The 27,196-nt window shown below is 51.2% G+C and overlaps 1 protein-coding gene across 4 annotated transcripts; it reads right to left on the bottom strand.

The window, feature by feature from the left end:
* Positions 1 to 557: 557 nt before the first annotated feature.
* Positions 558 to 27,125, bottom strand: ESPL1 (extra spindle pole bodies like 1, separase). 4 transcript variants are annotated; one of them, XM_005570995.4, is made up of 31 exons: positions 26,990 to 27,125; positions 26,549 to 26,641; positions 25,318 to 26,379; positions 24,921 to 25,025; positions 24,635 to 24,755; positions 22,528 to 22,664; positions 21,207 to 21,400; positions 19,368 to 19,607; positions 19,000 to 19,144; positions 18,625 to 18,763; positions 18,273 to 18,412; positions 16,066 to 16,200; positions 13,585 to 13,704; positions 12,771 to 12,942; positions 11,965 to 12,093; positions 11,685 to 11,841; positions 10,749 to 10,858; positions 7,753 to 8,741; positions 6,276 to 6,645; positions 5,918 to 6,079; positions 5,321 to 5,534; positions 5,030 to 5,220; positions 4,416 to 4,543; positions 4,157 to 4,279; positions 3,168 to 3,323; positions 2,311 to 2,481; positions 2,083 to 2,187; positions 1,795 to 1,910; positions 1,531 to 1,614; positions 1,219 to 1,383; positions 558 to 923 (listed from the first exon to the last, which is right to left on the bottom strand). In XM_005570995.4, the coding sequence occupies exons 2-31, from the start codon at positions 26,627 to 26,629 to the stop codon at positions 722 to 724; spliced, it is 6,363 nt and encodes a 2,120-aa protein (XP_005571052.3). In that variant the 5' UTR covers positions 26,630 to 26,641; positions 26,990 to 27,125; the 3' UTR covers positions 558 to 721. The 4 variants fall into 4 exon arrangements, with proteins under 4 accessions (XP_005571052.3, XP_005571051.3, XP_045221270.2 ...); XM_005570994.4 differs by having other exon boundaries at positions 27,059 to 27,125; XM_045365335.3 differs by lacking the exon at positions 26,990 to 27,125 and adding an exon at positions 26,739 to 26,890.
* Between the last annotated feature and the right edge of the window lie 71 nt (positions 27,126 to 27,196).

The following is a 27,196-nucleotide window of genomic DNA, read 5'->3' as shown; positions in this document are numbered from 1 at the left end:
GGTCAGGAGTTTGAGACCAGCCTGGCCAATATGGTGAAACCCTGCCTCTACTAAAAATACAAAAATTAGTGGGACATGGTGGCATGTGCCTGTAGTCCCAGCTACTCGGGAGGCTGAAGCAGGAGAATCGCTTGAACCCGGCACGCAGAGGTTGCAGTGAGCCAAGATTGTGCCACTACACTCCAGCCTGGGCAACAGAGCAAGACTGTCTCAAAACAAACAAACAAAAAAAAACACTAGTGCCACTCCAAGGATACCTGAGGCAGGAAGAAAGGATGGACGGATGGTACCTGGCCAAAACACTCAACGGGTCTATTACTACCCTTCATTGGGCCTGTCTCTACTTAGAATTTTGATGCCCCTTTCTCCTCCAGATTTGTCTGCTGAGGTCCAGCCAGGCCCAGCAGGCTTTGTCCTGTGTCTTTGTCTTTCTTACCTAGGCACTCAAACTTGATCTCCTATAAGCTGTTCCTGTCAGCTTACAGTACCACATAGCAGGAAGGGGGGCAGTCATGACATGTCTTTAAATGTTCTCAGATAAACTACACAAAACAAGGTTTAAGTGATGTATCTTTATTATATTGAAGTTAAATCAAAAGGAAATGTTTCATATAAAACACTGGGGAAAGTCACTTTAAAAGAGTTATCCTAAGGATTAAATCTAACCTTGGAGGTAGAACAGGTATGAGGCTTCTAGCATCAATAAGACAACTCCATGGGGTTACCGCAGAGAGACAGGCAAGCCATAGGCTATAGGTGCAGCCCCAATAAGATACTTGAGTCGGGGAGCCTGGCGGGCCTGGTTTACATAGTACAAAAGGGGGGCCCCCGGGCCTGCTCCAAGCCAGCCCTGCAGCAGAGCTTCCGTGTAGCGGTCAATATCACGATCAGTCACATCCCAGAGATTACCCAGAAACAAGGGGCTGGGAAAAGAAAAGAAATACAAAGTAAGGGCTCTAAAACAGAATACATAGGAAAACACCATTGGTGGTGGGGTGGGTGAGTAGAGAGGACTGAACCAATGAGAAATTCCTTTGGCCCTTGGTTACAAGAGAAGAATAGACGGGAGCTAAGGGTTAAATGGTCCAGGCATGCCAGGGAACTAGAGATAGGAGGAAAATGGGGCACAAGAGAGGCAGGATTCAGACCTGGGAAAGAACCTGGGGTGAGGGCAGGAGTCTTAGTGCCCTAGGATGGGTCTTGCCCTTGGAGACTCACCAACCAGCCATGATGTACTTGAGCACGATGCCAGCCCCCTCCAGGTTTCCATGCACAGCCAGGGCCGCACTGCTACAGCCAAACAGCAGGGCCACTGCCCGGCAGCTCAGCCGCAGGACAGCCTGCCCGTCAAGGAAGCGGGCACCAGCCCCATGCCCTGCATAGCTAAGGCAGAAGGAGGTGAGATGAGTCTTGAGCTAGCAGTACCTGGCCTCTGCCTTTGTCTCCAGAGGCTCTCAAGTCCCAAAGCGACCCATGGTGATACCATCCTCAGGACTGCCCTCTCCCCACATCCCTGCCTTAAGCACTCACATATACAAATCATGCTTTGTCAGGGCTTCCTGCACCTGTTCGGGTCTCGGCACCTCCCCAACCACTCCTCGCCAGCCAGCTTCACTGCAGGGAAAAGGCGGGAGTGAGAATAGGGAAATGCATGGCAGGGGTCAGATGGCAAAGACGGCAGAGGGATCATTAAATAGAAGGTGGGCTGCAACAGCTGTTTCTGGAGAAAAGGCTTGCTGCCCCTGTATGTTGTCTACCCTTCCCCACTCCTCTTCTTGTCTTTGTGCCCCTGACCTGCTGAAATTGGCTCGAAATTGCTCCTCTGTGCTTGACAGGTTATTGTGAGGGTTCAGGACATAGAAGGTACTTCGCGGATCCACCCCTTGACTCAGCACTGGCGAGGCCCCATACTGAGGAGGAGACACTGGTGATTAGGATGCTTGTCTCACCAAGAGGCCCAAGCCCCTTTCCATGTCTGAGCCATTCCTAGAACCCTCTCCTCTCTTCCCAGGTTTCTCTGCCCTTTTGTTGAGGTCTTCCCCAATTGCCAGTCATCCCCAGACACCACTCCCTGAACCTCACCTCTTTGATGATGGAGTAGCTGAGTAGGAAGCGGAAGGAGGGCAGCCGGGTGACAGGCAGTGTCTGGAGGCTGGGCATGCTTTCCCACGGCAGCTTCTGCAAGTCCTGGGCAAAAAGCACTAAGAGGTTACTGTCCCCAGCCAGGTATATGCAGAAGTCAGAAGGGGCATGGGGATGAGTTGGTACTTACTCCCCACTAGACACTGCCCCTCTGCCCCAGCTCCTTACCTTGTCTAGGACCAAGACAAGGTGGCTATTGCTTGGTACTGTCAGGCCCTGTAGATGTCCTACTGCCTCATTCAGGAGCTCCTGGGCTCGCTCTGGCTGGGTTGGGCACAGCCCGTAGGCCAGGGCCTGAACGTCCTGAGGGGTGAGGGCACTGGCACCACTGAGCATGATCTGCAGGGGAACAGTGGTGGTGAGCACCATCTTCATTCATGATGGCTGCTGGGAAAGGATTAAGTCCAGTTTCTTCCCCTTCCCTGCTTTATTTTTTTTTGAGACAAAGTCTTGCTCTGTCGCCCAGGCTGGAGTGCAGTGGCGCAATCTCAGCTCACTGCAACCTTCACCTCCCGGGTTCAAGTGATTCTCTTGCCTCAGCCTCCCGAGTAGTTGAGACTACAGGCACGTGCCACCAAGCCCAGCTAAGTTTTGTATTTTTAGTAGAGATGGGGTTTCACCCTGTTGGCCAGGATGGTCTCCACCTCTTGACCTCAAGATCCACCCGCCTCGGCCTCCCAAAGTGCTGGGATTACAGGCCTAAGCCACAGCGCCTGTCCTTTTTGTAGATGGAGTCTCGCTCTGTCACCCAGGCTGGAGTGTAGCGATCTCGGCTCACTGCAACCTCTGCCTCCCAGGTTCAAGCAATTCTTCTGCTACAGCCTCCTGAGTAGCTGGAATTACAGGTGCCGGCCACCACGCCCAGCGAATTTTTGTATTTTCGTAGAGACAGGGTTTCACCATGTTGGCCAGGCTGGTCTCAAGCTCCTGAGCTCAAGCAATCCACCTGCCTTGGCCTCCCAAAGTGCTGGGATTACAGGTGCAAGTCACTGGGCCTGGCCCCCTTCCCTGCTTTCCTCACTCACTTTCAGCAGAGTGGGGTCAGGATATTTCCAGCCACATTCCTGTAGCAGCTCCTGTAGGCGGGAGGCCTCCTGGGCAGGGCTGGGGTCCTCACTGGACGGCAGCAGCAGCCCCTTCCAGCAGCCCAACACAGACTTCTCTAGGGAAGCGATGAGAACCTGAATGCAGAGGGCAGACCCTTTAGTTGGAGAGGAAACTGAGCTTCTTTCTCATAGGCACTGACATTCTGGAGATGAGAAAGTGCGTTTTCCAACGTGTATATCTGTCTTACGTATCTTTCTGTTAGTCATAGAAGGCAAGAATCTAGAAACTTTTTTCATTTTCTGAGCCTGGGAGAGTATAGACTATTATCTATCCCTCTGTTGTGACAAACATTAACAGGTGGGCAATGAAAGCTAAAACTGGGAAGCTGATAGTTGGGTTTAAATCCTTTTTTTTTCTGCGTATCTTTAAATATCCATTCCCATATATTCTTCAAGTTCTGGGCTCTGAAGTTCTCCCCAGGTGACATATTTTTATTTTTTTTAATTTTTTAATTTTTTTATTTTTATTTTTTTTTTTTGAGAGATGGAGTCTCGCTGTGTCTCCCAGGCTGGAGTGCAGTGGCGTGATCTGGGCTCACTGCAAGCTCCGCCTCCCGGGTTCATGCCATTCTCCCACCTCAGCCTCCCAAGTAGCTGGGACTACAGGCGCCCGCCACCACGCCCAGCTAGTTTTTTGTATTTTTAGTAGAGACGGGGTTTCACCATGTTAGCCAGGATAGTCTCGATCTCTTGACCTCGTGATCCACCCGCCTCGGCCTCCCAAAGTGCTGGGATTACAGGCTTGAGCCACCGCGCCCGGCCGGTGACATATTTTTAAATTTAGGTCTACACTTCCAGAAAGGATTTGAAGTGGCTTTAGCACTGACCCAGGCCCTCTGGTAGAGAAGACACTGGGACCCCCCGGGTCGTTCCTAGGGCAGGCCTGACCCCACCCCAGGAGCACACACCTCCATCCTGTGGTCCAGTGCCAGCCGCCCCGTCCACCATTCTCGCTTGTCAGTACAGCTGCTGTTCTCTTTCTGTGCCTTCTGGATGGCATCAAACTCATTCAGGACTGAACGCAGAGGAAGCTTTGGGAGATGGGGCTGTGAGAGCTCTGCCTGTCCACGTGATCACCATCTCTCTCCCTCTCCCAACACAGAATGTGAGCAGCTTGACCCAAAGTCCAACCCAGCCCAACTTCGCTCCATGGCCCAGGAATCCTACCTTGTTCTGGCCAGTGGGAATCTGCACACTGACTGGGGGACTGTCCTTTTCCAGCCGGGTCAATAGGAGGGTGTTGCCCACGGTTCCGGGCTGGAGGGTGGCCAGGGCCAACACACACACGGTCACCCCTGACAAACAGGATACAGCCAGAATCATTCAGCTGTTGAAAGAATTCCCTTCTCTGTCTTGGGCACTCAATCACTGTCCATCACTCAAGACAGCATCAAGAAAGCTTCCTTGGTCACTGGAGGTCAAAGTGCTCTCCCTTGCCTAATAGCTCCCTGTGCACAGAGACTATGTCCTGTACTTTGTGTTTCTCACAGGAACTAACAAAGTGAGGTGCTCAAATCATGTGTATGTTTCACGTTAGTACAGAAGACCCCAGGCATCTGAACTCACCTCTGAGGAAAGACACTGAATTTGCTGGTAATTCAAAGTTGAGGTTTAAAAAAACAACAAACCTTCCTGATTTAAGATGCTAACAGGTGAAAAGGTATGACATAAGGGTCATAAATCTATGTAAACTAACCAATGCCTAAAACTCCTTCACCCAGCTCCTCAGTAAGAAGATGCAGAAGAGGACAGAGGAGCCGGCCAGAAGCCTGCCCGCATACCACTGGGGATCAGAGCCAGGCGCTCCTGGAAACTCTCCTTTTCAGGCTGGGGGAAATGGCCAGATCCCAAAGCCCTGAAGGAAAAGAGGCGCTGGATGCGGGCCAGGGGGACATCTCCAGGCGTCTCCTGAAGGCTTAGCCCCTGCAGCTGGTCTGCTATTTCAAGTGATCCTCGGTACTTCTGGGCCTTGCTGCAAGCAACACAGGGAGGGGTGAGGTCCCCTTCCTTCAAAGTCTGGACCCTCCCTCCAGTCTGCCCCAGCAGGAGTCTCGGGGATGGTGGGCACCCACCTGAGTTGTCTGTGGAGGTGGGTGAGCAGCTGGTGGCGACAGGTGATGGAGACAGACTCGGTGACAAGGAAAGCAGTGGCATAGGGATCCCGGTGGCCCAGGCACAGGGCCAGGAAGCGGCAGAGGTGGGCATAGAGCCCACTAGGAGGACAGTGACTAATGCCCCGGAAAGCAACACTCAGGGAGTCACAGATGGAGTCCAGGGTAGAAAGACCTAGAGGAATGTCAGGACACTTGGTACAGCTGAATTCCTTATTTCATAGTTGACAGGAACTTTCCAAGAAGGAAGAGTCCCTATCTCATCTCCCACATGGCAAATAGCAGCTACCATTTATGAAGAGCAACGTGCCAAATGAGGTGCCATGCAACTAACAGGCATCAACTCACTCCACCATGCCCCCTAAACCCCATTTTTACAGAAGGAATAGAAGCTTGGAGAGGTTAAGTGACCTGCACACAGCTCATAGACACAGGTTCAAACACAGGTTCACAGGCTACTGGATCCAGATCAGAATCCAGCCTGGAAAGACAGAGGGGTCAAAAGTCCTAGAAGCTCAGCCCTCTCAAAGTGACCAACATCAGGGATTGCATATTCACCAGTGGCTATGGGGGCTGAGGGGAGCCGGAGCTGAGGACCAAGGTCCTTGTCACTCTCCTTGTCTGGGCATGGGCTGGGCAGCTCCTTCTTGCTGGAATCCAGCCTCAGCAGCTCCCATTCTCCAGAAGCTGCCTCAGGGTCCGGCGCTGGAGCCTTCCTACCTGGGGAGAGAGCAGGCCTTTTTCACAGTGCTCCCTCCCCCTGCCATTCTCTTTGTTCTTCCTTCTGTAATCCACTCCCTTGGAGTCAGCAAAAGAGCATTCTTCCTGTACTTCCTTGGAAGCACTTACTGCTTGTGCTTTGCCCCAGAACAAACCCCCAAAACATGCACCTTCCATCTCACCCTTGCTGTCCTACCTGAGGCTGAGTCTTCCCCATCAGAGGCCCTGAGGATCTCAAAGCTCATTTCTCTCCAGTTGTCATTCAGTTCCTCCTCAGGGATGGTCCTCATGATCTCAGGGCCAGGCCTGGCCTGGTCACTGGCCCTCTGGGGATGCTGCTCCTCACAATGTCTTGATGCCACCTTCTTGGCCCTCCGGCTCCTGCCACTCAGGCCAGGATTCCCAGGGGCACTACCTGGGGCAACCACAGCATCTGTCTTTAGGCTCAGGACGTTCCTTGCTCGCCCCTGGCCCCGGGAAGCAGTGCCCCGTCTCTTAGGTTCCTCTGCCAGCCAGGCCTCAGCTGAGACAGGGTCTTCCAAGTCACTGTCTTCATTGAAGTTCACCTGAGATCAGACGGAAAGGGTGAAGGGCCAAGAGGTCTTCAGTGACAAGACACTTTGTGACAGCAGATGGCGCAGTGGAGGCACCATCAGCCACTGTCCCACAGGACCATGGAAGATTTCAGAACTAACTTCCCACATGACACCCAACACTCTAGATGAGGGGCAGCGACTCTTGGAAGGGGAAGGAGGGAGAAAATGAGCGAACAGAAGGTGGGATGAAAAGGTAAAAGGAACGTTAGAGTTAAGGAAAATGTCTCTGTCTGAAGCAAAAGGAGACTTGGAACTAGGTCTTGCTGTGAAAGATGTTGTCCTGGCGCAGTGGTTCATGTCTGTAATCCCAGCACTTTGGGAGGCTGAGGCGGGAGGATCACCTGAGGTCAGGAGTTCGAGACCAGCCTGGCCATCATGGTGAAACCCCATCTTTACTAAAAATATATAAATAAGATGGGTGTGGTGGCACCCGCCTGTAATCCCAACTACTCAGGAGGCTGAGGCAGAATTGCTTTAACCCAGGAGGTGGAGGTTGCAGTGAGCTGAGATTGTGCCATTGCACTCCAGCCTGGGTGACAGAACGAGACTCTGTCTCAAAAAAAAAAAAAAAAAAAAAAAAAAAAAAAAAAAAAGGCCAGGCACGGTGGCTGCTCACACCTGTAATCCCAGCACTTTGGGAGGCTGAGGTGGGCAGATCACGAAGTCAGGAGATTGAGACCATCCTGGCTAACATGGTGAAACCGCATCTCTACTGAAAATACAAAAAACTAGCCGGGCGAGGTGGCGGCGCCTGTAGTCCCAGCTACTTGGGAGGCTGAGGCAGGAGAATGGCGTGAACCCGAGAGGCGGAGCTTGCAGTGAGCTGAGATTGTGCCACTGCACTCCAGCCTGGGCGACAGAGCGAGACTCCGTCTCAAAAAAAACCCAAAAAAACAGAAAAACAACAAAAAACAAAAAAGCAAGATGTTGGGGTACTGCAGATAGCAGGAGATTAAGGTTCCACTAGGCCCTGGGGACCCCGCTATTCCACAGGGACACCTGCTCTATAAAACATTCTCCTCCAGGAATAACCCCATCCAACACCATCACCACCACATAGCAACAGTCCCACCTCACCTTGAGGCGCGTCTGGGCTCTCTGTTGTACTCTGGGGGCCTGGGGAACTTCAGGCGTGCTCTTTGTAGGGCAGACTTCCTCAAACACGGTGAAGGGGACATGAGGGCCAGCTTGCCTGATCCGGCCTGGGGGTCTAGGTGTGCAGGGTGGTCCTCTACCTTCCAGACCTTTCTGAGAGGTATTATTGAGGCGCAGGGGAGCAGAGGCTACCTGTTGGCGCCCTCGTCCAGAACGTTTTTGGCTCTGAGTCTTAGAGGGCTCTGAGCCAGGGACACTTTTTATTAATGGTGGCCACCAGCCCCAGGAGCTTGCAAAAAGTTCGGTAGTACAGCAGCTGAGGTCAGCTAGCTTTGTGAGGGCCCAAATCAAGAGCAGGCTGGCTCGCCAGGGCTCCAGGTGGGGTATCCGTGCTGCTACAAACTTCAGCCCTGACTCTAGAACCTTCTGCAGGGTCTTGTTTGATGGCTGTCTCAGGCCCTCCAGTGCCAACAGTGTGTATGCTTGAGCTAAGATCTCATCCAAGAGGCTTGGAACCAAGGAGGGGGGTGTTTTATGATTCAGGGAAGCTTGGAGAGCTTGGGTGAGGCGCTCGGTGGCTTCAGGACAGCCCTTCAGCACGACCTGCAGCAGATCCAGACCCTGGGCCTGGTGGCCCATGGCCAGCCTCACCCCTGCCGTGACTAATACCCAGCGCAGACAGACTGCTGTGAGGACAGGGCTGGCACACAGCGAGCAGTCACAGGTGGGTGAATGGGACAGGAAGTTGGGTATGGGCTGGGGCTTGGTTTTCAAGTCTGGGGAGGAATTTGTAGAAGGTGCTATGGGGCCAGGCTCCTTGGCCACAGTGGCTACCAGCTCTAGAGCAGGGCCTCTTAGGAAGAGCTCCTCCTCTGGGAGCTGTGGAGGACAGGGGACCTGGGCCTGTTGCTTCCCCTTCTGCAGGTGGACCTTCTTCACAGAGTCCAGGTGCTGAGTCACCCCACCAAACTCTGGGGAGAAGGCAGAACAAGAATTACAAAATGGGGAGAAATGGCATCAAGCACTTCCTAAGCGACTTTGGGGCCCAACTCTCTAATATACGTGTTTTATATACATACATGTGTATATATATATGTATTACTGTATAACATATCAAATATTAGTATGGCTTATTATTTTTTAGGTAAAAAAAAATTTTTTTTTTTTTGAGATGGAGTCTCGCTCTGTTGCCCAGGCTGGAGTGCAGTGGCGCGATCTCAGCTCACTGCAAGCTCTGCCTCCCGGGTTCATGCCATTCTCCTGCCTCAGCCTCCGGAGTAGCTGGGACTACAGGCGCCCGCCACCACGCCCGGCTAATTTTTTGTATTTTTTAGTGGAGATGGGGTTTCACAGTATTAGCCAGGATGGTCTCAATCTCCTGACCTTGTGATCCACCTGCCTAGGAGGTAAAATCTTTAATGTTTTCTTTCCAACCAATGGTAGATCAAATGCAGGCCACAATGCCCCCACACCTGCAGCTCAGGGGCCACATGGCTGAGAAGAGCAGGCTGGTCCCAGCAGGCCCACACCTGAATCCTGCCTCCTACCCTGTGGTCCTGGCCCCAAACATTGACTTCTCAACTTTCTCGTTTAACAAATGAAAATAATCTATGCTCCCACCCAGCTTTATGGGGTCTAGTGTGGGGGAAATGAAGTACTAGAAGTATATGTGATTGAGGAGACAAAATGTGCCATAAATGCAATATTTTATGATTAGCTTCAGCCCTCCTGAGGATGTTCATGCTACTCAATACAGTAGCCACTAGCCATCTGGCTAGTGAGCACATGAAGTGTGGCTAGTGTGACTGAGGACCTGAATTCTAAATATTATCTTTTTTTTTGGGGGGGTCAGAATCTCACACTGTCGCCCGGACTGGAGTGCAATGGTGCAATCTCGCTCACTGCAACCTCTGCCTCCTGGGTTCAAGTGATTCTCCTGCCTCAGCCTTCCGAGTAGCTGGGATACAGGTGCCCGCCACCACACCTGGCTAATTTTTGTATTAGTAGAGATGGGGTTTCACTGTGTTGGCCAGGCTGGTCTCGAACTCCTGACCTCGTGATCTGCCTGCCTTGGCCTTCCAAAGTGCTGGGATTACAGGCATAAGCCACCAAGCCTGGCCCTAAATATTATCTAAATCAAATTTAAAATAGCCAAAATGTATTAGGAAGCACTGAAAAGTAGAACTAGGGTAAGTCTGGGACAGGCTGTCTGAAGGAGACCAATGGTTGGACTAAAGTCAAGGGAATGCTGCCATGGGACCAGAAGTCAGTATCTGATTAAAAAGGGAACAAAGGGCCGGGCGCGGTGGCTCAAGCCTGTAATCCCAGCACTTTGGGAGGCCGAGACGGGCGGATCACGAGGTCAGGAGATCGAGACCATCCTGGCTAACATGGTGAAACCCCATCTCTACTAAAAAATACAAAAAACTAGCCAGGCGAGGTGGCGGGCGCCTGTAGTCCCAGCTACTCGGGAGGCTGAGGCAGGAGAATGGTGTGAACCCAGGAGGCAGAGTGCGCAGTGAGCTGAGATCCGGCCACTGCACTCCAGCCCGGGTGACAGAGCGAGACTCCGTCTCAAAAAAAAAAAAAAAAAAAGGGAACAAAGGCTGGGCGCGGTGGCTCATGCCTGTAATCCCAGCACTTTAGGAGGCCGAGGCGGGTGGATCACCTGAGGTCAGGAGTTCAAAACCAAGCTGGCCAACATGGTGAAACCTCGTCTCTACTACAAATAAAAAAAAATTATCCGGGCATGGTGGCGCTAGTCCCAGCTACTGGGGAGACTGAGGCAGGAGAATCACTTGAACCTGGGAGGCAGAGGTTGCAGTGAGCCAAGATCACACCACTGCACTGCAACCTGGGTAATAAAGCGAGACTGTCTCAAAAATAAAAAAAAGGCAATGAAACCTTTACACAGAAAGATGTGCTATAGTGTGTGTCATTTCAGCACGGCCTATGGGCATGGGGACATGGCTGCTCACCTGTGCAAGACTCAAGCAAGAACAGAACCTGCTGCAGGTCCGACTGACAGAGATCAATGTCATTGCGGGCCAGCTCCAGCTCGCCCTTCAGCACCAGGAACAGGGCACACCTTGTTGAGAGAGGAGAGGAGAACCAATCAGAGGAATCCTTTGTCTTCCTGGAGAGTCTTTCTCTTTGTTTCTTTCCCAGGCTGAGCTACCTCAATCCTTCTCTGCCTCCAAAAGGCATTCACTCCCTTAAGCTGACTTAAAGCCTCCCTGGAGAAAAACCCTCTACTCTTCTCTCTAATCCCAACTCTCCTTGTGCCTTGGGACAGGATTTCCCAAACTGCATTCCTCAATAAAAGGATCCGTGGGAGGCTGGGCGCAGTGGCTCACGCCTGTAATCCCAGCACTTTGGGAGGCTGTGGGTGGATCAGGAGGTCAGGAGATCAAGACAATCCTGGCTAACATGGTGAAACCCTGTCTCTACTAAAAACACAAAACAATTAGCTGGGTGTGGTGGCAGGCACCTGTAGTCCCAGCTACTCAGGAGGCTCAGGCAGGAGAATGGCGTGAACCTGGGAGGCAGAGCTTGCAGTGAGCCGAGATTGCGCCACTGCACTCTAGCCTGGGCGACAGAGCGAGACTCCGTCTCAAAAAAAAAAAAAAAGGATCCTGTGGGAAAACATTCTTAGGGAAACACTGTACACTAGATCTCCCTTTTGGAGATTTGCAAGGTATATCCACATACTGAAGGACATGAGAGTCCTACAGGAAATAAAAACATCTAACCTTGATTAACTCAGCATTTCCCACTTATTTAGCCGTGGAATGCCTTTTTCCACGAATGCATCTAAACATAGCATGTAATCTGTGGAACAGTTTGGAATCCATGTTCAAGGGTGCATGGCACTCTGGTGCCATCATTGCCATACCCTCTGGCCCTGTACTCACTGGCGTGGTATCTGCAGCTTTGTTGTAAGTTTTAGGGCCTCCAAGCAAAAGGCCTTGGCTTCACTCACACTACCCAGGCGGCCCAGGTGGCAGACCAGCTTCTCTGAGCAGCTCAGCACCTCTGAAAGAACCTGCCATTTTTGCACCAGATTTTCACCTGTAGCAAAGAGACAAGACAACCATCACTCAGCCACAGTGTGGATCCTCTGGAGAAAAAACTGCAGCCCTCTCATATAGCCTGTCCATTCTAACAGGGCCCTGCTGTCCTCCCCAGACTCACCATAGTCCAGAAACGATGTCTCCACAGCTGCTTTCTGAGTTGAGAGGATGTCACTGCCCATCAGCAGGAGGATGATGCTTCGGAGGAGCTTATGAGAGTCTATGAGAGCTATCTCAGGTGTCTGCCAGCCTGTGGTGGGTGTGGCAAAGAAGGGAGAGGATGCAGCCAGAACTTCACCACCTTCAGCTACTAAGGCAGCAAAGCCTGCTTCCCATGCTTCCTTCTGCATTTAGGCAGGCAGAGCTAATCAATCTCATAACTCCTTCCCTCTGAGATCCCATGGGGGTCTCAGAATCCTTTCAGCTGGCTGGGTGCAGTGGTCCAAGCCTGTAATCCCAGCATTTTGGGAGGCTGAGGCAGACGGATCACCTGAGGTCAGGAGTTCGAGATCAGCCTGGCCAACATGGTGAAACCCCATCTCTACTAAGAATACAAAAATTAGCCGGGCATAGTGGCGCATGTCAGTAATCCCAGCTACTCAGGAGACTGAGGCAGGAGAATCGCTTGAACCCAGGAGGCGGAGGTTGCAGTGAGCTGAGATTGCACCATTGCACTCCAGCCTGGGCAACAAGAGTGAAACTCTGCCTCAGGGAAAAAAAAAAGTCCTTTCAGCCTAGTATTCTAGGCAGTCACCAATTGTTTAGAGTCAGCAGGCAAACTGAAACCCATCTGTTATCCCAAGCCTACTCTGTGCAGGTTCTAGGTAGGCTGGGCCACACAGCTGGCAGAGGGGATGAGGTTTGAGAAGAGCTGACAGCAGACAAACCATACATATCCAAGGGGGGCCATCCACCCTATTCTTTCACCTTGGGCACAGAGCTGCTCCCACAGGGAGTGTGAGAGGCTGTCTGACGGGAGGCTAAGGTAAGCTGCCACCAACTGCAGGGCCTGGACACGCAGCAAGTACCAAGCCTTGGAGGACTTCTGGAGGGCAGGATCCTGAAGCACAGACAGTAGCAGAGAGACACCCTCGGTCACCTAAAGGAGAGAAGGGGCCAGAGGAGGTAGTAAGTGGAGTCAGACAGGCACTTCAGAGCTTGAGAGGCCCTGGAGATTACGTGGCCCCATCCCTGAAGGCCCTGGGTATTAGAAAGATTTTAGAATTTTCTGAGTATTTGCCTGGCTTTCGAGATCTCCCTGGAGCTAGGCAGAACGTTCCTGACCCTGAGAAGCAGTAACAGTTCCTAGCTTTGCCCTCACCGGTGACTTGTCCACCAATTTAGGAATGACAAAAACGTAGAGAAGAAACTAGAGCATGAGAGGGTAGAAGACATGCCCAACTCACACAACTAGTTTGGGAGAAAACTCAAGTCTTTGCGATCCCCTGGATTTCTAGTCCAGAGCCCCCATGCCTTTCCAGGATCACTATTGTCCCAGCTTTTCGTCACAGGACAGACTTTTCCCCTTGCCCTTGAAGAAGGAAAAGGACTGTATCTCTACCAGAGGAGGACTGGTGAGCAAATCGCTGGCGAGGGCAAGGCTAGGAAATATGCCTGCCTCTCAGGGTCAGGAACATTCTGCCTAGCTCCAGGGAAATCTCAAAAGCCAGGCAAATATCGAGAAAATCCTAAATTCTTTCTAATACCTAAGGCCTTTGGAGATGAAGAAAGTGAGAAATACCTTCTGGTGAGTCCAGTAGAGTTGACTTCGAAGTAGATCACAGGTCAGGGAAAGGAGCAGGTATGTGTCAGTGGTCTGATCGAGATGCTTCAGGCTCGATGCTGCCTCTTCCAGATATAACTAAGGAAGCAATCAGAGGGCGCATGAGGAAAGGCAGCCACACTCTTCAAACAAAAGTGGAGTAAATAAGGGTGACTGCGTGGCTCACGCCTGGGAGGCCAAGGTGAGCAGATCACCTGAGGTCAGGAGTTCAAGACCAGCCTGGCCAACATGGTAACAGCCCGTCTGTACTAAAAATACAAAAATTAGCCAGGCGTGGTGACACGCACTGTAATCCCAGCTACTCGGGAGGCTGAGGCATGAGAATCACTTGAACCCGAGGCAGAGGTTGCAGTGAACAGAGATCACACCACTGTACTCCAGCCTGGGCGACAGAGTAAGACTCTGTCTCAAAAAAAAAAAAAAGTGGAGTAAAGCATTTATAAACAAAATGCTCAACATGTCCAATAAATATTACATTATTTCAGATATTATAATCTGCATAGGAGTTATTGATTCACTCTCTAAAATGTTCATTTAACACTTGGTTAACCACTTTTTTTTTTTTTGGAATGGAGTTTCGCTCTTGTCGCCCAGGCTGGAGTACAATGGTATGATCTCGACTCACTGCAACCTCCGCCTCCCAGGTTCAAGTGATCTCCTGCCTCAACCTCCCAAGTAGCTGGGATTACAGGCATATGCCACCATGCCCGGCTAATTTTTGTATTTTTAGTAAAGACGGGATTTCTCCATTTTGGTCAGGCTGGTCTTGAACTCCTGAACTCAGGTGATCCACTGGCCTTGGCCTCCCAAAATGCTGGGATTACAGGTGTGAGCTACTGCGCCCAGCCTGGTTAACCACTTTTAGATTAAAGCTATGTACAGAGTAAGCAGTAGCTGGGCACAGTGGCTCATGCCTATAATATCAGCACTTTGGGAGGCTGAGGCGGGAGGATCACTTGAGCCCAGGAGTTCAAGACCAGCCTGGGCAACATAGTGAGACTCTGTCTCTACAAAACATTTAAAAATTAGCCAGGTGTGGTGGCATGTACCTGTAATCCCAGCTACTCAGGAAGGTGATATGGGAGGATCACTTGAGTGCAGAAGGTCAAAGCTGCCGTGAGCCATGATCATGCTACTGCACTCTGGCCTGGGCAACACAGTGACACCCTGTCTCAAAAAATGAATAAAATAAATTTTTAAAAATAGGCAGGCTGCTGGGCACAGTGGCTCATGCCTGTAATCCCAGCACTTTGGGAGGCCGAGGCAGGTGGATCACAAGGTCAGGAGTTCCAGAGCAGCCTGGCCAATATGGTGAAACCCCGTCTCTACTAAAAACACAATAAAAATTAGCTGGGCGTGGTGGTGCATGCCTGAAATCCCAGCTACTCGGGAGGCTGAGGCAGGAGAATTGTTTGAACCCAGGAGGCGGAGGTTGCAGTGAGCCAAGATTGCGCCACTGCACTCCAGCCTGGGCGACAGAGCGAGACTCCACCTCCAAAAAAAAAAAAAAAGAATTACTATATTTTGGCCAGATGCGGTAGCTCACGCCTATAATCCCAGCACCTTGGGAGGCCAAGGCAGGCAGATCACCTGAGCTCAGGGGTTTGAGACCAGTCTGGCCAACATGGTGAAACTGCATCTCTACTAAAAATACAAAAATTAGCCAGGCATTGTGGCAGGTGCTTGTAATCCCAGCTACTCGGGAGGCTGAGGCAGGAGAATCGCTTAAACTCAGGAGGTGGAAGTTGCAGTGAGCCGAGATCGCGCCATTGTACTCCAGCCTGGGCGACAAGAGCGAAACTCCATCTCAAAAAAAAAAAAAAGAATTACTATATTTTGTAAATGGAAAGACACCACTAAAAACGGAATGCTATAAACAGAATCATGTCTTCTGTTTTCAAAGTCAATATACTAGAGTGATGCAAAAATAATAACAGTGAGATATTTCGTGGCAAAGTTATCCAGGGGTAAACACTGCAACCATAAGCGCTGGCAAGTATTCTTGGGGCAAAAGGGAAAAGGGTTAAGCAGGAAAGAGATTAGATCACACCTGTGCCTACCAGTGGTCATTAAGAAGATGAAGTAGAACAGGGAGAAACTGGAGGCCAAGGAGACCAACCAGGAGACACTGTGATAGCTTTATGTGAGCAATGAAGCATCAACTAGGGCAACAGAACCAGTCAGGAAATACAAGACTGGCGGTATGTTCCTGCAGCAGTCTGTAAACTTAATGAACAACTGGTTTTGCAGGAAGGACAAAGATGACTCCCCTTCTTACAGCCGCCTCCAACTGCTCCACATTCCACAATTCTCCAGCCAATTGTGGTGGTAAAAGGCTGAGAAGCTGCCCCTTTGATATCCTGTCTTCTCAGAAAAGAGGTGGGCCTCTAAAGCTACAGGCCCCCTGCAGTCTCCAGACTAGGCTGGTTGGGCACTCACCTGGGCATAGCTGGGACAGCCGAGGGTCAGGAGGAGCTGGGTGATGTGGCAAGAGGAGCCAGCTGCCTTCGAGTGGTCCTTCAGTCTCTCAGAGACAATCCGTAGCAGCAGGAGGACCTCCAGAGCCTGCATGGGCTGGTCAGCAAGAGCAGCCAAAGTTTACTCCACCCCTGCTCAAGCCTCCATTTCTACCCTCTGGTCCCCAGCCCTTTGGGACCTTGGACTGTAGTTTGACCTCAGGGCCTGGGTGGAATGTGGTTACCCAGATGAAGCAATCATCACCCTGCCCCTACTGTTTTTTTTTTTTTTTTTTTTTTTTTTGACAGAGTCTCGCTCTGCCGCCCAGGCTGGAGTGCAGTGGCGTGATCTTGGCTCACTGCAAGCTCCGCCTCCCGGGTTCACGCCATTCGCCTGCCTCAGCCTCCCGAGTAGCTGGGACTATAGGCGCCCGCCACCTCGCCCGGCTAGTTTTTTTGTATTTTTTAGTAGAGACGGGGTTTCACTGTGTCAGCCAGGATGGTCTCGATCTCCTGACCTCGTGATCCACCCGTCTCGGCCTCCCAAAGTGCTGGGATTACAGGCTTGAGCCACCGCACCCGGCCAACCCCTACTGTTTTAAAGCCTAGATGCCATTCATCATCAATAGCCAGGATTTTCTGAGTTTTTACTATGTGCCAGGCACTGTGCCAAGGTTACATGCATCAGTGCATTTAACCCTCATAACAACTCTAATCCCAATTTTACAGTACAGGAAGTTAAGACTCACATGGGTTAAGTTGCTTAGACAAGCAGGTATGTGGCAGAACCAAGACTCAAATCTAGGGCTGAGGTAGCTTCCCCTGCTAGAAATATGGTCTAATGCTCACAGTTAACAGCATGTATAATGGCTTTTTTTTTTTTTTCTAAGTTTCCTAATGTGGAGTCTAGGGTAGAGCTTCAGGAAGTTTGTGAAACTCCCTGAAATAAGAATGTACATGGCCTTATAGGCCAGGCACAGTGGCTTATGCCTATAACCCCAGCAGTTTGAGAGGCTGAGGCAGGCGGGTCACCTGAGATCAGGAGTTCGAGACCAGCCTGGCCAACACGGTGAAACCCCATCTCTACCAATGATACAAAATTAGCTGGGTGTGGTGGTGTGCGCCTGTAATCCCAGCTGCTCAGGAGGCTGAGTGAGCCAGGAGAATCGCTGGAACCCAGGAGGCGGAGGATGCAGTGAGCTGAGATCACGCCACCGCTCTCCAGCCTGGGTGACAGAGCAAGACTATCTCGGGGGGGGAAAAAAAGTGGGGCGCAGTGGCTCATGCCTGTAATCCCAGCACTTTGGGAGGCTGGGGCGGGTGGATCACTTGAAGTCAAGAGATCAAGACCAGTCTGGCCAATATGGTGAAACCCTGTCTATACTAAAAATCCAAAAAAGTAGCCAGGCGTGGTTGCACGCCTATAGTCCCAGCTACTCAGGAGGCTGAGGCAGAAGAATCACTTGAACCCAGGTGGTGGAAGTTGCAGTGAGCCTAGATTGCACCACTGCACTCCAGCCTGGGCTATAGAGAGAGACTCCATCTCAAAAAAAAAAAAAAAAAGGCACACATAACAATGTAAGAATGTAAAATTGTGTATAAAGGCATCTATGTATTTTTCTGATAGGTGACAAATCATCTAATAATTGAAGCTAACTTTTTTTTTTTTTAAATGAAACAGTGTCTTGCTCTGTCCCCCAGGCTGGAGTGCAGTGGCGTGATCTTAGCCCACTGCAACCTCCACCTTCCGGCTCAAGGGATTCTCCTGCCTCAGCCACCTGAGTAGCTGGGATTACAGGCACATGTCACCACACCGGGCTATATTTTTTTTATTTCTTGTAGAGATGGGATTTCGCTATGTTGCCCAGACTTAAGCTAACATTTCAGCACACCATTACACAATACCTCTTCCATGCACTGCCACACTGAATAATAACGCCATGAGGCAGTAGTATGGCCCCTATTTTAGAGATAAGGAAACTTGGGCTTAGAAGGTTAAGCCACTTGCCCGAGGCCATACACTAATGAATGAGGGAGCTTGGATTTAAAATAAGACTGGTGATACAGGCCTGTGCTTCATCACTGGCTTTCATGGCTTCTCAGCAGGCTCACAGGCCAAAGAAGGTGAAGGAGCTGTTTCTGGTTTAGTCCTTATTTATATGGGTCCCCCTAAATGCCCCACCTCATTACCTTTGCCACCAGCTGGTAGAGGGCTGCTAGGATCTGCAGTGAGGCTGCTGTCTGCTGGAGACACCGTACAGCTGGGGCCTGCCCCTTTGTAAGCAGCTTCTTCCACAGGGCCAGGGCTTGGTCCAGGCATTTGGACTGAGCTGTTAAGCCAGAAGAAAATGACTGCTGTCTCAGCATGGGCAATCTGGAGAGAACTTGCCTTCCTCCGTAACATCCTCTGCCCTTTACATCAACCTCCCACTGCTTCCACAACCTCCTACCCTACAAGGTCAGGCTCTCCCTCACCAGGGGTCCCTGTTCCACTCTTAGGAAACCATGGAGATGCCCATACCATACTCCATTTACCCCTCACCAGCATCTGCAGCCAGGTTGAAGGCAATGTTACTGTATAGGAGACGATCTTCCTGGAGTTTATCTTCATAGTTCAGGTCATTGACTTCAAATTCCTCCAAGTTACCAGGAGCCTGGGCTCTCCGATCCCGCTCAATACCCTGGATGGGAAGACTGGAGTATAAAACAGGGCACAGTGGTGTGGGCCTATAGTCCTGGCTACTCGGCAGGCTGAGGTGGGAGGATTGAGCCCAGTTCAAGACCAGCCTGGGCAACAGAGAGACCCCATCTCTAAAAATAAAAACAACAAAAAAAGGGCTGATACCAACTTGTTGGGGGCCCAGGGACAATAATTCCTACACCCAGTTCTACTGAGCCCCACAGCAGCCACACTCACTTCCTGCATTTTGGCTTCCAGAGTACAGATGTAAAGCCACAGCAAGGCCTGTGCTTTATCATCCAGAAGCTGATCTCTGGCCTGGGCCTCAGGTCTCACAGACTCCAGAAGCTGCAGGGCTTCCCGGACAGCATCCAGAGCAGAGCTGCAGGGAGAAGATGTGCTTAAGCTGGGCCTACTATGAGTACCTGCCACAGTGCCCTGGGAAGGGCTGGCTGCATAACAGCTGGCCTCACCCTTTGCATGTGCTCCCATGGCCACAAGATGAAGGGAGCACTCAGGGATGTGGAGAGGGAAACTGGTTCTGAAGAGTGTGAGAGGACCTAGGGCAAGGAGCAAGAGTGGCCTCCACAGCTACTACTCCTTACCAGTTGGTCTGCTGGGCAAAGTCGTGGTAGCAGAGCACCTGAGCTAGTTCTACCAGGTGGGTGGCTCGTGCCCAGGCCCCGGCTGGTGTCTCCTCGGGGCTCAGCTCCAGGAGGTCACAGATGATGTTGAAGCGTTCCTGTCCAGTGTCAGCCCGCACTGACTTGTAGGCCTGCAGCTCCTCCCTCAGCAGGAAGGCCAGGGTCTCCCGGTCCCAGCCACTTAGGCTGTCTCGCAGAGTCCTGAGAAAGGGCATGCTCAGCACCAGGGTGGAGCCCAGAAGGCATATAGCCTCTGCTCCCATGCTGAGGAGCCCCAGCCTTGGCTTGCTGAAAGCTCAGTAAGTTTCCAGTCATGGCTTTAAAAATCTAAATCAGATTGCATTGCTCCTCTGTTTAACAAACAGCAGTGGGCTCCCACTAGGAATCATTTCCAAAGCCCTGACCATGGCCTATAAGGCCCTGTGTGACCTGGCCTCTTCCCACCTTGACCACCTCCATTCCATATGGCTCTCCATCCTATACCCCTATTCTACTACCCCCAGCATGCTGGCTTTCTCAGGCATGGTCCCAAGTTTATTCCCACCTTGCAACCTTTGTATTTACTACTCTCTCTGCAAGGAATTCTCTTCCCTGAGGTTTTTTTTTTTTTTTCCAGACAGTCTCATTCTATTGTCCAGGCTGGAGTGCAATAGCGTGATCACGGTTCACTGCAGCCTTGATCTTCCAGGCTTACGTGATCCTCCCACTTCAGTCTCCTAATTAAGTGTAAATAGAATATAGGTTCATGCCACCACATTCGGCTAATTTTTTTTAAGTAGGGACAAGGTCTCGCTATGTTGCCCAGGCTCCCTGAGATCTTTATAGAGTAGATTCCTTCACATCCTCAGGTCTCATCTGTCACTTCTTCAAAAAGGGCTTTCCTAAATAACCTACCTAAAGTTGCTCCCTCTTTTGGCAAATCACTGTTTAGTTGTCTTCATAGAGCATACATGAAGGCTGGGTGTGTTGGCTCATGCCTGTAATCCTAGCACTTTGAGAGGCCAAGGTGGGAGGATCACTTGAGCCTGGGAGTTCAAGACCAGCCTAGACAACATAGTGAGACCCTGTCTCTATTTAAAAAAAACAGACACAAAATGTCCTTTTTAAAAATATCTCCCCAAGTAGAATATAAGCTCCATGAAAGTAAGACCACTGTCACCACTATACCCGCAAGTACCTAGCACAGTGGCTAGCATATAGTAGGCACTCAATGAATAACTAATGAATGAAGGAATTACTGTCTTTTTAGACATAAACATGAAAGGACATGACCATGAGTACCAAAAGCCACCCTATCCGTGGGAGAAACATGGTTGACCCCCTTCCCACCTCACTTTTTTTTTGAGGCAGAGTCTCCCTCTGTCACCCAGGCTGGAGTGCAGTGGTGCGAGCTCGGCTCACTGCAACCTCCACCTCAGGGGTTTGAGCGATTCTCCTGCGTCAGCCTCCTGAGTAGCTGGGATTACAGGCACCTGCCACCACGCCCAGCTAATTTTTTTTTTTTTTTTTGAGACAGAGTCTTGCTCTGTCGCCCAGGCCACAGTGCAGTGGCACGATCTCGGCTCACTGCAACCTCCGCCTCCTGCGTTCACGCCATTCTCCTGCCTCAGTCCCCCAAGTAGCTGGGATTATAGGCGCCTGCCACCACACCTGGCTAATTTTTTGTATTTTTAGTAGAGACGGGGTTTCACCGTGTTAGCCAGGATGGTCTCGATCTCCTGACCTCGTGATCCGCCCACCTCGGCCTCCCAAAGTGCTGGGATTACAAGCATGAGCCACCGCATCTGGCCCCCAACTCACTTTAGCTGTAGCTCCTTGTCTCCAGCCCTGGACGCATCCATCTTGACCCGAACCCAGAAAGTGACTGGCTCAGCCATGTGTTCAGGGCTACAGGGTTGCAGGGCTGCCAGCCATAAAGTCACCATCTTGCAGCCCTGGGCTTGTTTACCCAGTTTCTTCAAACTCTCTACTTGTAGCCGGAAGCACCTGTGCAACTGACCAGAGAAAGGGAACAGACCAAACTGGAGAGGAACCAGTGTATGGTGGAAGGGGATGTACATGCATAGGTATATACACCACATGGCAGGGTGGGGTTGGCAGGTGGGCCTCCTGAGCCACCCCCATCCAAGACAGGAGACACCTAAGAATGAAATACTCTGAGTGCCTTCAACTCAGAGGCTCCAATCCACACCCTTGAAAACCTGCTTCTCCTCCTGTAATCCTTCTCAGCAAATGGCACTGCCTTCTCCTGAGTCAGAAATGTGAGGCCATCTCTGATGTTCCCTTCTCTCGCTCTCCCTCCTACCAGTCACCTACTAGGTTAATCCTTGGCTTCTTGCACCCATCCACTGCATTCCATCCCTTGTGCAGCTGCTTCAGTTCAGCCCACCCCTCCCTGCCTAGGTTACTATAGCAGCCTGATTACCCAGTCTTTTCTCCTGCACTCCGTTCATCACAGCGAAGTCAGGGAAATCCAAAATGCCTGTCTGCTGTCATGCCTTCACTTAAATCCTTTAGAGGCTTATCACCTCAGTCAAGATGAAACCCAAGCCCCTCTATGACCTATCTTGCTTGCTAATCCCACCAATGCATCAGTTCACAGGTATTCTTGCTTAAGAACACTGGTTCTTGCCCAGTGTGGTGCCTTGAGCCTGTAATCCCAGCGCTTTGGGAGGCCCAGGCAGGCAGATCACCTGAGGTCAGGAGTTCGAGACCAGCCTGGCCAACCAACATAGTGAAATCCCCGTCTCTACAAAAAATACAAAAAATTAGCTGGGCGTGGTGGTGGGCACCTGTAATCCCAGCTATTTGGGAAGCTAAGGCAGGAGAATTGCTTGAACCCGGGAGGCAAAGGTTGCAGTGAGCCGAGATGGCACCACTGTACTCCAGCCTGGGCGACAGAGCAAGCAAGACTCATCTCAAAAAAAAAAAAGTGAGTCAATCTAAAGAAAAACACTAAGTTACAGTACAGTGAGATTTGGGAAACACTGCTCCAAATACTGGTGCCAACATGCTGCTACTAACCCCCTACTCGAAGGGAGGGTGCTGGCTAGGCCCTTTCTTGCTCCCCCCACTCCCCAACCACATAAGCTCCCTTCCTGCACCTCTCATTTCCTTGTACCTTCTCAGGAGGCACCTCAGGATAAGTGCCTGGCTTCACCAAACCCAGGTGCTGACAGAGCGGCTCAGAGATGGCACAGGCCTCGGCATAGAGCTTGTGACTATAGAAGCTGTAGGCCAAGTTACTGGTGTAAGAAGCTGCAGGGGAGAAAAGGCACAATTGACTGTAGGAATGGCTCCCACCACCCTCTCCTCCTGGAGAGGCAGCAGAGATTAGCTCAATCTATGGTCAGCTCAGCAGCTTCCAGATCAGACACGAACCCCTACTGCTAAGAATGAGGAAGGGGTGGCTCTCCCCTTCCTGCTCCAAATAGGCCCATGCCCTTCATTCTAGTACGGTGAACCCACACCACTCAGCCCATCTGCACTTGTTTTACAAACCAGACCCCCTCCTGCCTCCGCACTGGCTGTTTCTTCTGCCAGGGATGTTCTTTTCCAGGAACCCACATGGCTAACTCCCTCACATCACCTTCTCAACGAGGTCTACCCTGACCACCTGATTTAAGGTGGTAATGTGCCCCCCATCATGCACCTTGGACTCCCAATTCCCTTTCTTATCCTGCTCTACTTTTCCTTTTCCCTCACATTTCTTATCACTTTCTAATATGTTGATAATTCACTTATTTACTGAATCTGTTTATCTTTTCCCCCAAACTAGAATGTGGCTCCATGAGGGAAGGAATCTTTGTTTTGTTTACTGACACATCCAAGTACTCAAAATAGTGCATCACACACAGTGAATACTCAACAAATATTTGCTGAATGAATAAATGATAATAACTTATTTATGCAGCTTCTTGGCCATCAACATAGATGACTGGGAAAAAATAAAGTCAGTCTTCAGTACTCTGTGGAAAGAATTTTCCTTTTTTTTTTGAGATGGAGTTTCGCTCTTGTTGCCCAGGCTCAAGTGCCCTGTTGCCCAGGCTGAAGTGCAATGGCGCAATCTCAGCTCACTGCAATCTCCACCTTGCAGGTTCAAGTGACTCTCCTGCCTCAGCCTCCCAAGTAGCTGGGATTACAGGCATGCACCACCCTGCCTGGCTAATTTTGTATTTTTAGTAGAGACAGGGTTTCAGGGAGGCCAAGGCAGACAGATCACTTGAGTCCAGGAGTTCGAGACCAGTCTGGACAACATGGTGTGACCTTATCTCTACAAAAAATACAGAAATCAGCCAGGCGTAGTGGCGCATGCCTGCAGTCCCAGCTACTTGGGAGGCTGAGGCAGGTGAGTCGCTTGAACTTGCAAGGTGAGCTTGGGGGGCTGAGGTGGGAGGATTGCTTGAGCCCAGGAGGTTGAGACTGTGTTGTGCCAGTGCATTCCAGCCTAGGCGACAGAGCAAGATCTTGTCTCAAAAAAAAAACAAAAAAAACCAACCACTTAAATATACAGAAAGGTCATTTGTAATGATTTCTGGATTCTGATAAGTGAAGAAAAAGAAAAAAAAGAAAACATCGGCCAGGCACAGTGGCTCACACCTGTAATTCCAGCACTTTGGGAGGCCGAAGTGAGTGGATCACAAGGTCAGGAGACCGAGACCATCCTGGCCAACACGGTGAAACCCCATCTCTACTAAAAATACAAAAATTAGCTGGGTGTGGTGGCACGTGCCTGTAATCCCAGCTACTCAGGAGGCTAAGGCAGGAGAATCGCTTGAACTCAGGAGGTGGAGGTTGCAGTGAGCCGAGATCGCACCACTGTGCTCCAGTCTGGTGACAGAACTAGACTCAAGAAAGAAAGAGAGAAACAGAAAGGAAGAAAAGAAATAAAGAAAGAAAGGAAGGAAGGAAGGGAAGAAAGAAAGAAAACATTAAAAAAATAGAAATAAAAAATATATTGAAAGGTCATAAGGTTGCATATTAGGTACAACTGTTAATGCCAAGTTAGATTCCAGTCAAGGAAATAGTGTCTGCTGCTATAAGTTAGCCTCATCACTTCTCTACTGGTGTTAAACATAGAGTAGCTGGTACTTATAAACATCTCTTTCACTGCCTCCTTGAACCATGAGGAACCCTCACAGTGGTCAGAACCATGCAGCAAGTACTATTCACCTGCCTGATGGGTGATGACCCTCCCACACTCTGTGCCTGGGACCCAGGGCACTAACCGGTCATCCCTATGTAGTCCGTCAGCTCTTGGCCCGACAGGCCCTCTAAGGCCTCCAGCATCCAGACAACGGTAGATTTGCAACTCTCCACTAGTTGGGCCAGGTCAGTCAAATCAACTATCTGAAGGGACAAGAAGGGTTTGAGGGTGAGGAGTCATGCTGGGTCCAAGATGACCTCCACTCCACTCCACACCCAAAGCCAAGCAACCCCAAAGCTGTTTGAGGGCAGTGGAGCAACCCCAAACCCTATGAGCCTAGTCCAGGTTCCTTGATTCCCAGACAGTACCTGACAGCCTTGGGCAAAGTCATAAACCACCACAGTGTAGAGGTGAAGTCCCTGAAAGTACATCTGAAGAAAAGACTGCTGTTGCTTGGAGGAGCCCCCACACACCTGAGGAACGAAGCAGAAGGTTGGTATGAGGAGCAGAGATAAAGAGGGCTCCAAGCTGAAGACTGACCCAGAGTCCTGGAGAGCTGACAGAGCCCAGGGAGCACGAGGAAGGATATCCAGAAGGGCCACTACCCTCTGAGGATACACTAGGCTGCTTCCTAGCTCACTAGGCACAGTCCAGAGAGCAGCTTAACAAGGAGGGAGCCAGGACTTCCAGATCTTGCCAAATACCCTAGGCTGGTAGTGAGTCCACAGACCATGTCCCCACCCTACCTCCAGGTCCTTAACTCACACCATCATCCCGCAGCTGCTGCAGAAGAGAGCAGTACCCTCCAAGAAAAGCAAAGAGGCTCAGAATGGCATCAAGTCTATAGCGCCTCTTGGTGCCTCGTTCCAGGCCTGAAAGGAAGAACTGGCAGCTCTCATACAGTGCCCGAAGCGGGGGTGATGGTGCCTCCATACTCTTGCTCAGGACAGCTGATGCCTTGATCAGAAGCTTGGCCACTGCCTGAGGTCCTTCCTCCCCAGCCTGCAGCAGCTTAACCCCCAGCTGACAGAGCTGAAGGCTAGGGGCTAGATTGGTGTTCCTTAAGTAACTATGAGCCTTTGCCACTGCGCTGATGGCTTTGTCATGGTGGCAGCTCCAGCATAAGCGACGGCAGTGTTCCAAGGTGAGCTCCAAGAGGCAGAGGGCCCTCTGGGGAGAAAGCAGCCCAGAAGAGCTCCCTCTCTCACCCACCAAGGCTCTGATCACGTGTCTGGAGAGCAGGTCATCTAGGAAATCAGCATCTGCTTCATTTAGACCAATGCCACTGGCATCGAATAGCTGATGCGCAGCTACCACTCGACAGGCTGTTGGAGAGGCAAAGTGAGGAACCTCACAAGGGGTACTTTCATCCTCCAAAAGTACTAGGAAGCTCAAGGCCTTCAGCCGAGCTGTGAATGCAGCTCGCCGTTCCAACAGGGCTTCTGCCCCCTTCCAAAGCAGAGAAAAGCTGCCCCGAGCCACGGCCTCATAGTCCTGGGGAGCAGCCTGGCGACAGCACTGCACCAAGCAGGCATGGAGGGGCTGAGCAAGGCGGAGTGTGGCCTCTGGGCTTCCTTGTGCAGCAGCATTCCGCAATAAGACGAAGAGAATTCGTTCCAGGTAGAGGGGAGGACGCTGGGGGGTAGACACCAAGTAGCCATCACAGGCCAGCTCTGCCAGCTCCAGCAGGCTCCCCAGATGCCTAGGGCAAGCTAGCTTAGCAGTCAGCTGCTGGTTGCAAGCCCTCAGGATGGCATCACAAGCTTGTCTCCTCTCAGCATCAGATCGGCTGCTGGGAAAACCAGCTGGAGGGTTGGACAGGAACTCCTAGAAGAAGAGAAAGATATGAATGGGGCTAGCAAAGGCAGTAAAGAGGTAGAGAAAGAAATAGGGTTGCTCAGAGAGGGTCCCCAACTTATCCATCTCTTCAAAAGGCAAACACAAAACAGCTCAGTTTGGAAAGCCAAGTGTACCCCGGGCCAGGCAGCACCCCCACCTTCAAGTCAGGCAGCAACTCTTCAGCCTCCTTCTGGCTGCTTAGCAGAGTCCCAAAGTTGACTCCTTTGAAGTTCCTCATGACACCGGAGAGCTAGGGAAAAAGAGACCAATTAGAGAAGATCGTTAATGAAGCTAACTGGAGGAAGGGAAGAGGGCTGAAGGTCGTGGAAGGAGGCAAAGAATCACACCAGAAATTTCATCGGGGAGAAAACCCACGCCAGGACGCCGTGCTCCCGTTATAAACGGACGATTCCGCTCTTCCTTCCTCCGGGCAGATCCCTGACCGCACTACCACACCACTCGCCGCACTACCCCAGAGGCCTCGGCCCAGCCCTTCAGCGCCCCGGGGCCGTCCCAAGGCCTCCCGACACTCCCTCCAGGAGCCACCCCCGCCTCTCCTCGCGTCAGCGCTGGGGATCCCCTTCACTTCGGCACGTACCCACGCTCACGAGTCCCTTCTGGCCTTACCGCTCCAGAGGTCACCCTCTTTCCTAAGTACAGGACTTACCCGCCTGACCAGTACTCCGCGAGGATCCAAAATGTAACCTTCGTTTTCCGCGCCAGCCCCTCCTTTCAAATATCCGCGACTGCCAATCAGCGGGCGCGGCGTAACGCCGGTCGCGCGGCACGCTGGGAGTTGTAGTTT

The sequence above is a fragment of the Macaca fascicularis genome, chromosome 11, assembly GCF_037993035.2.
Source record: "Macaca fascicularis isolate 582-1 chromosome 11, T2T-MFA8v1.1".
In the NCBI taxonomy this organism is placed as follows: Eukaryota; Metazoa; Chordata; class Mammalia; order Primates; family Cercopithecidae; genus Macaca; species Macaca fascicularis.
The sequence above is the reverse complement of the archived record's forward strand: the minus strand, read 5'-3'. Positions and strand labels throughout refer to the sequence as shown.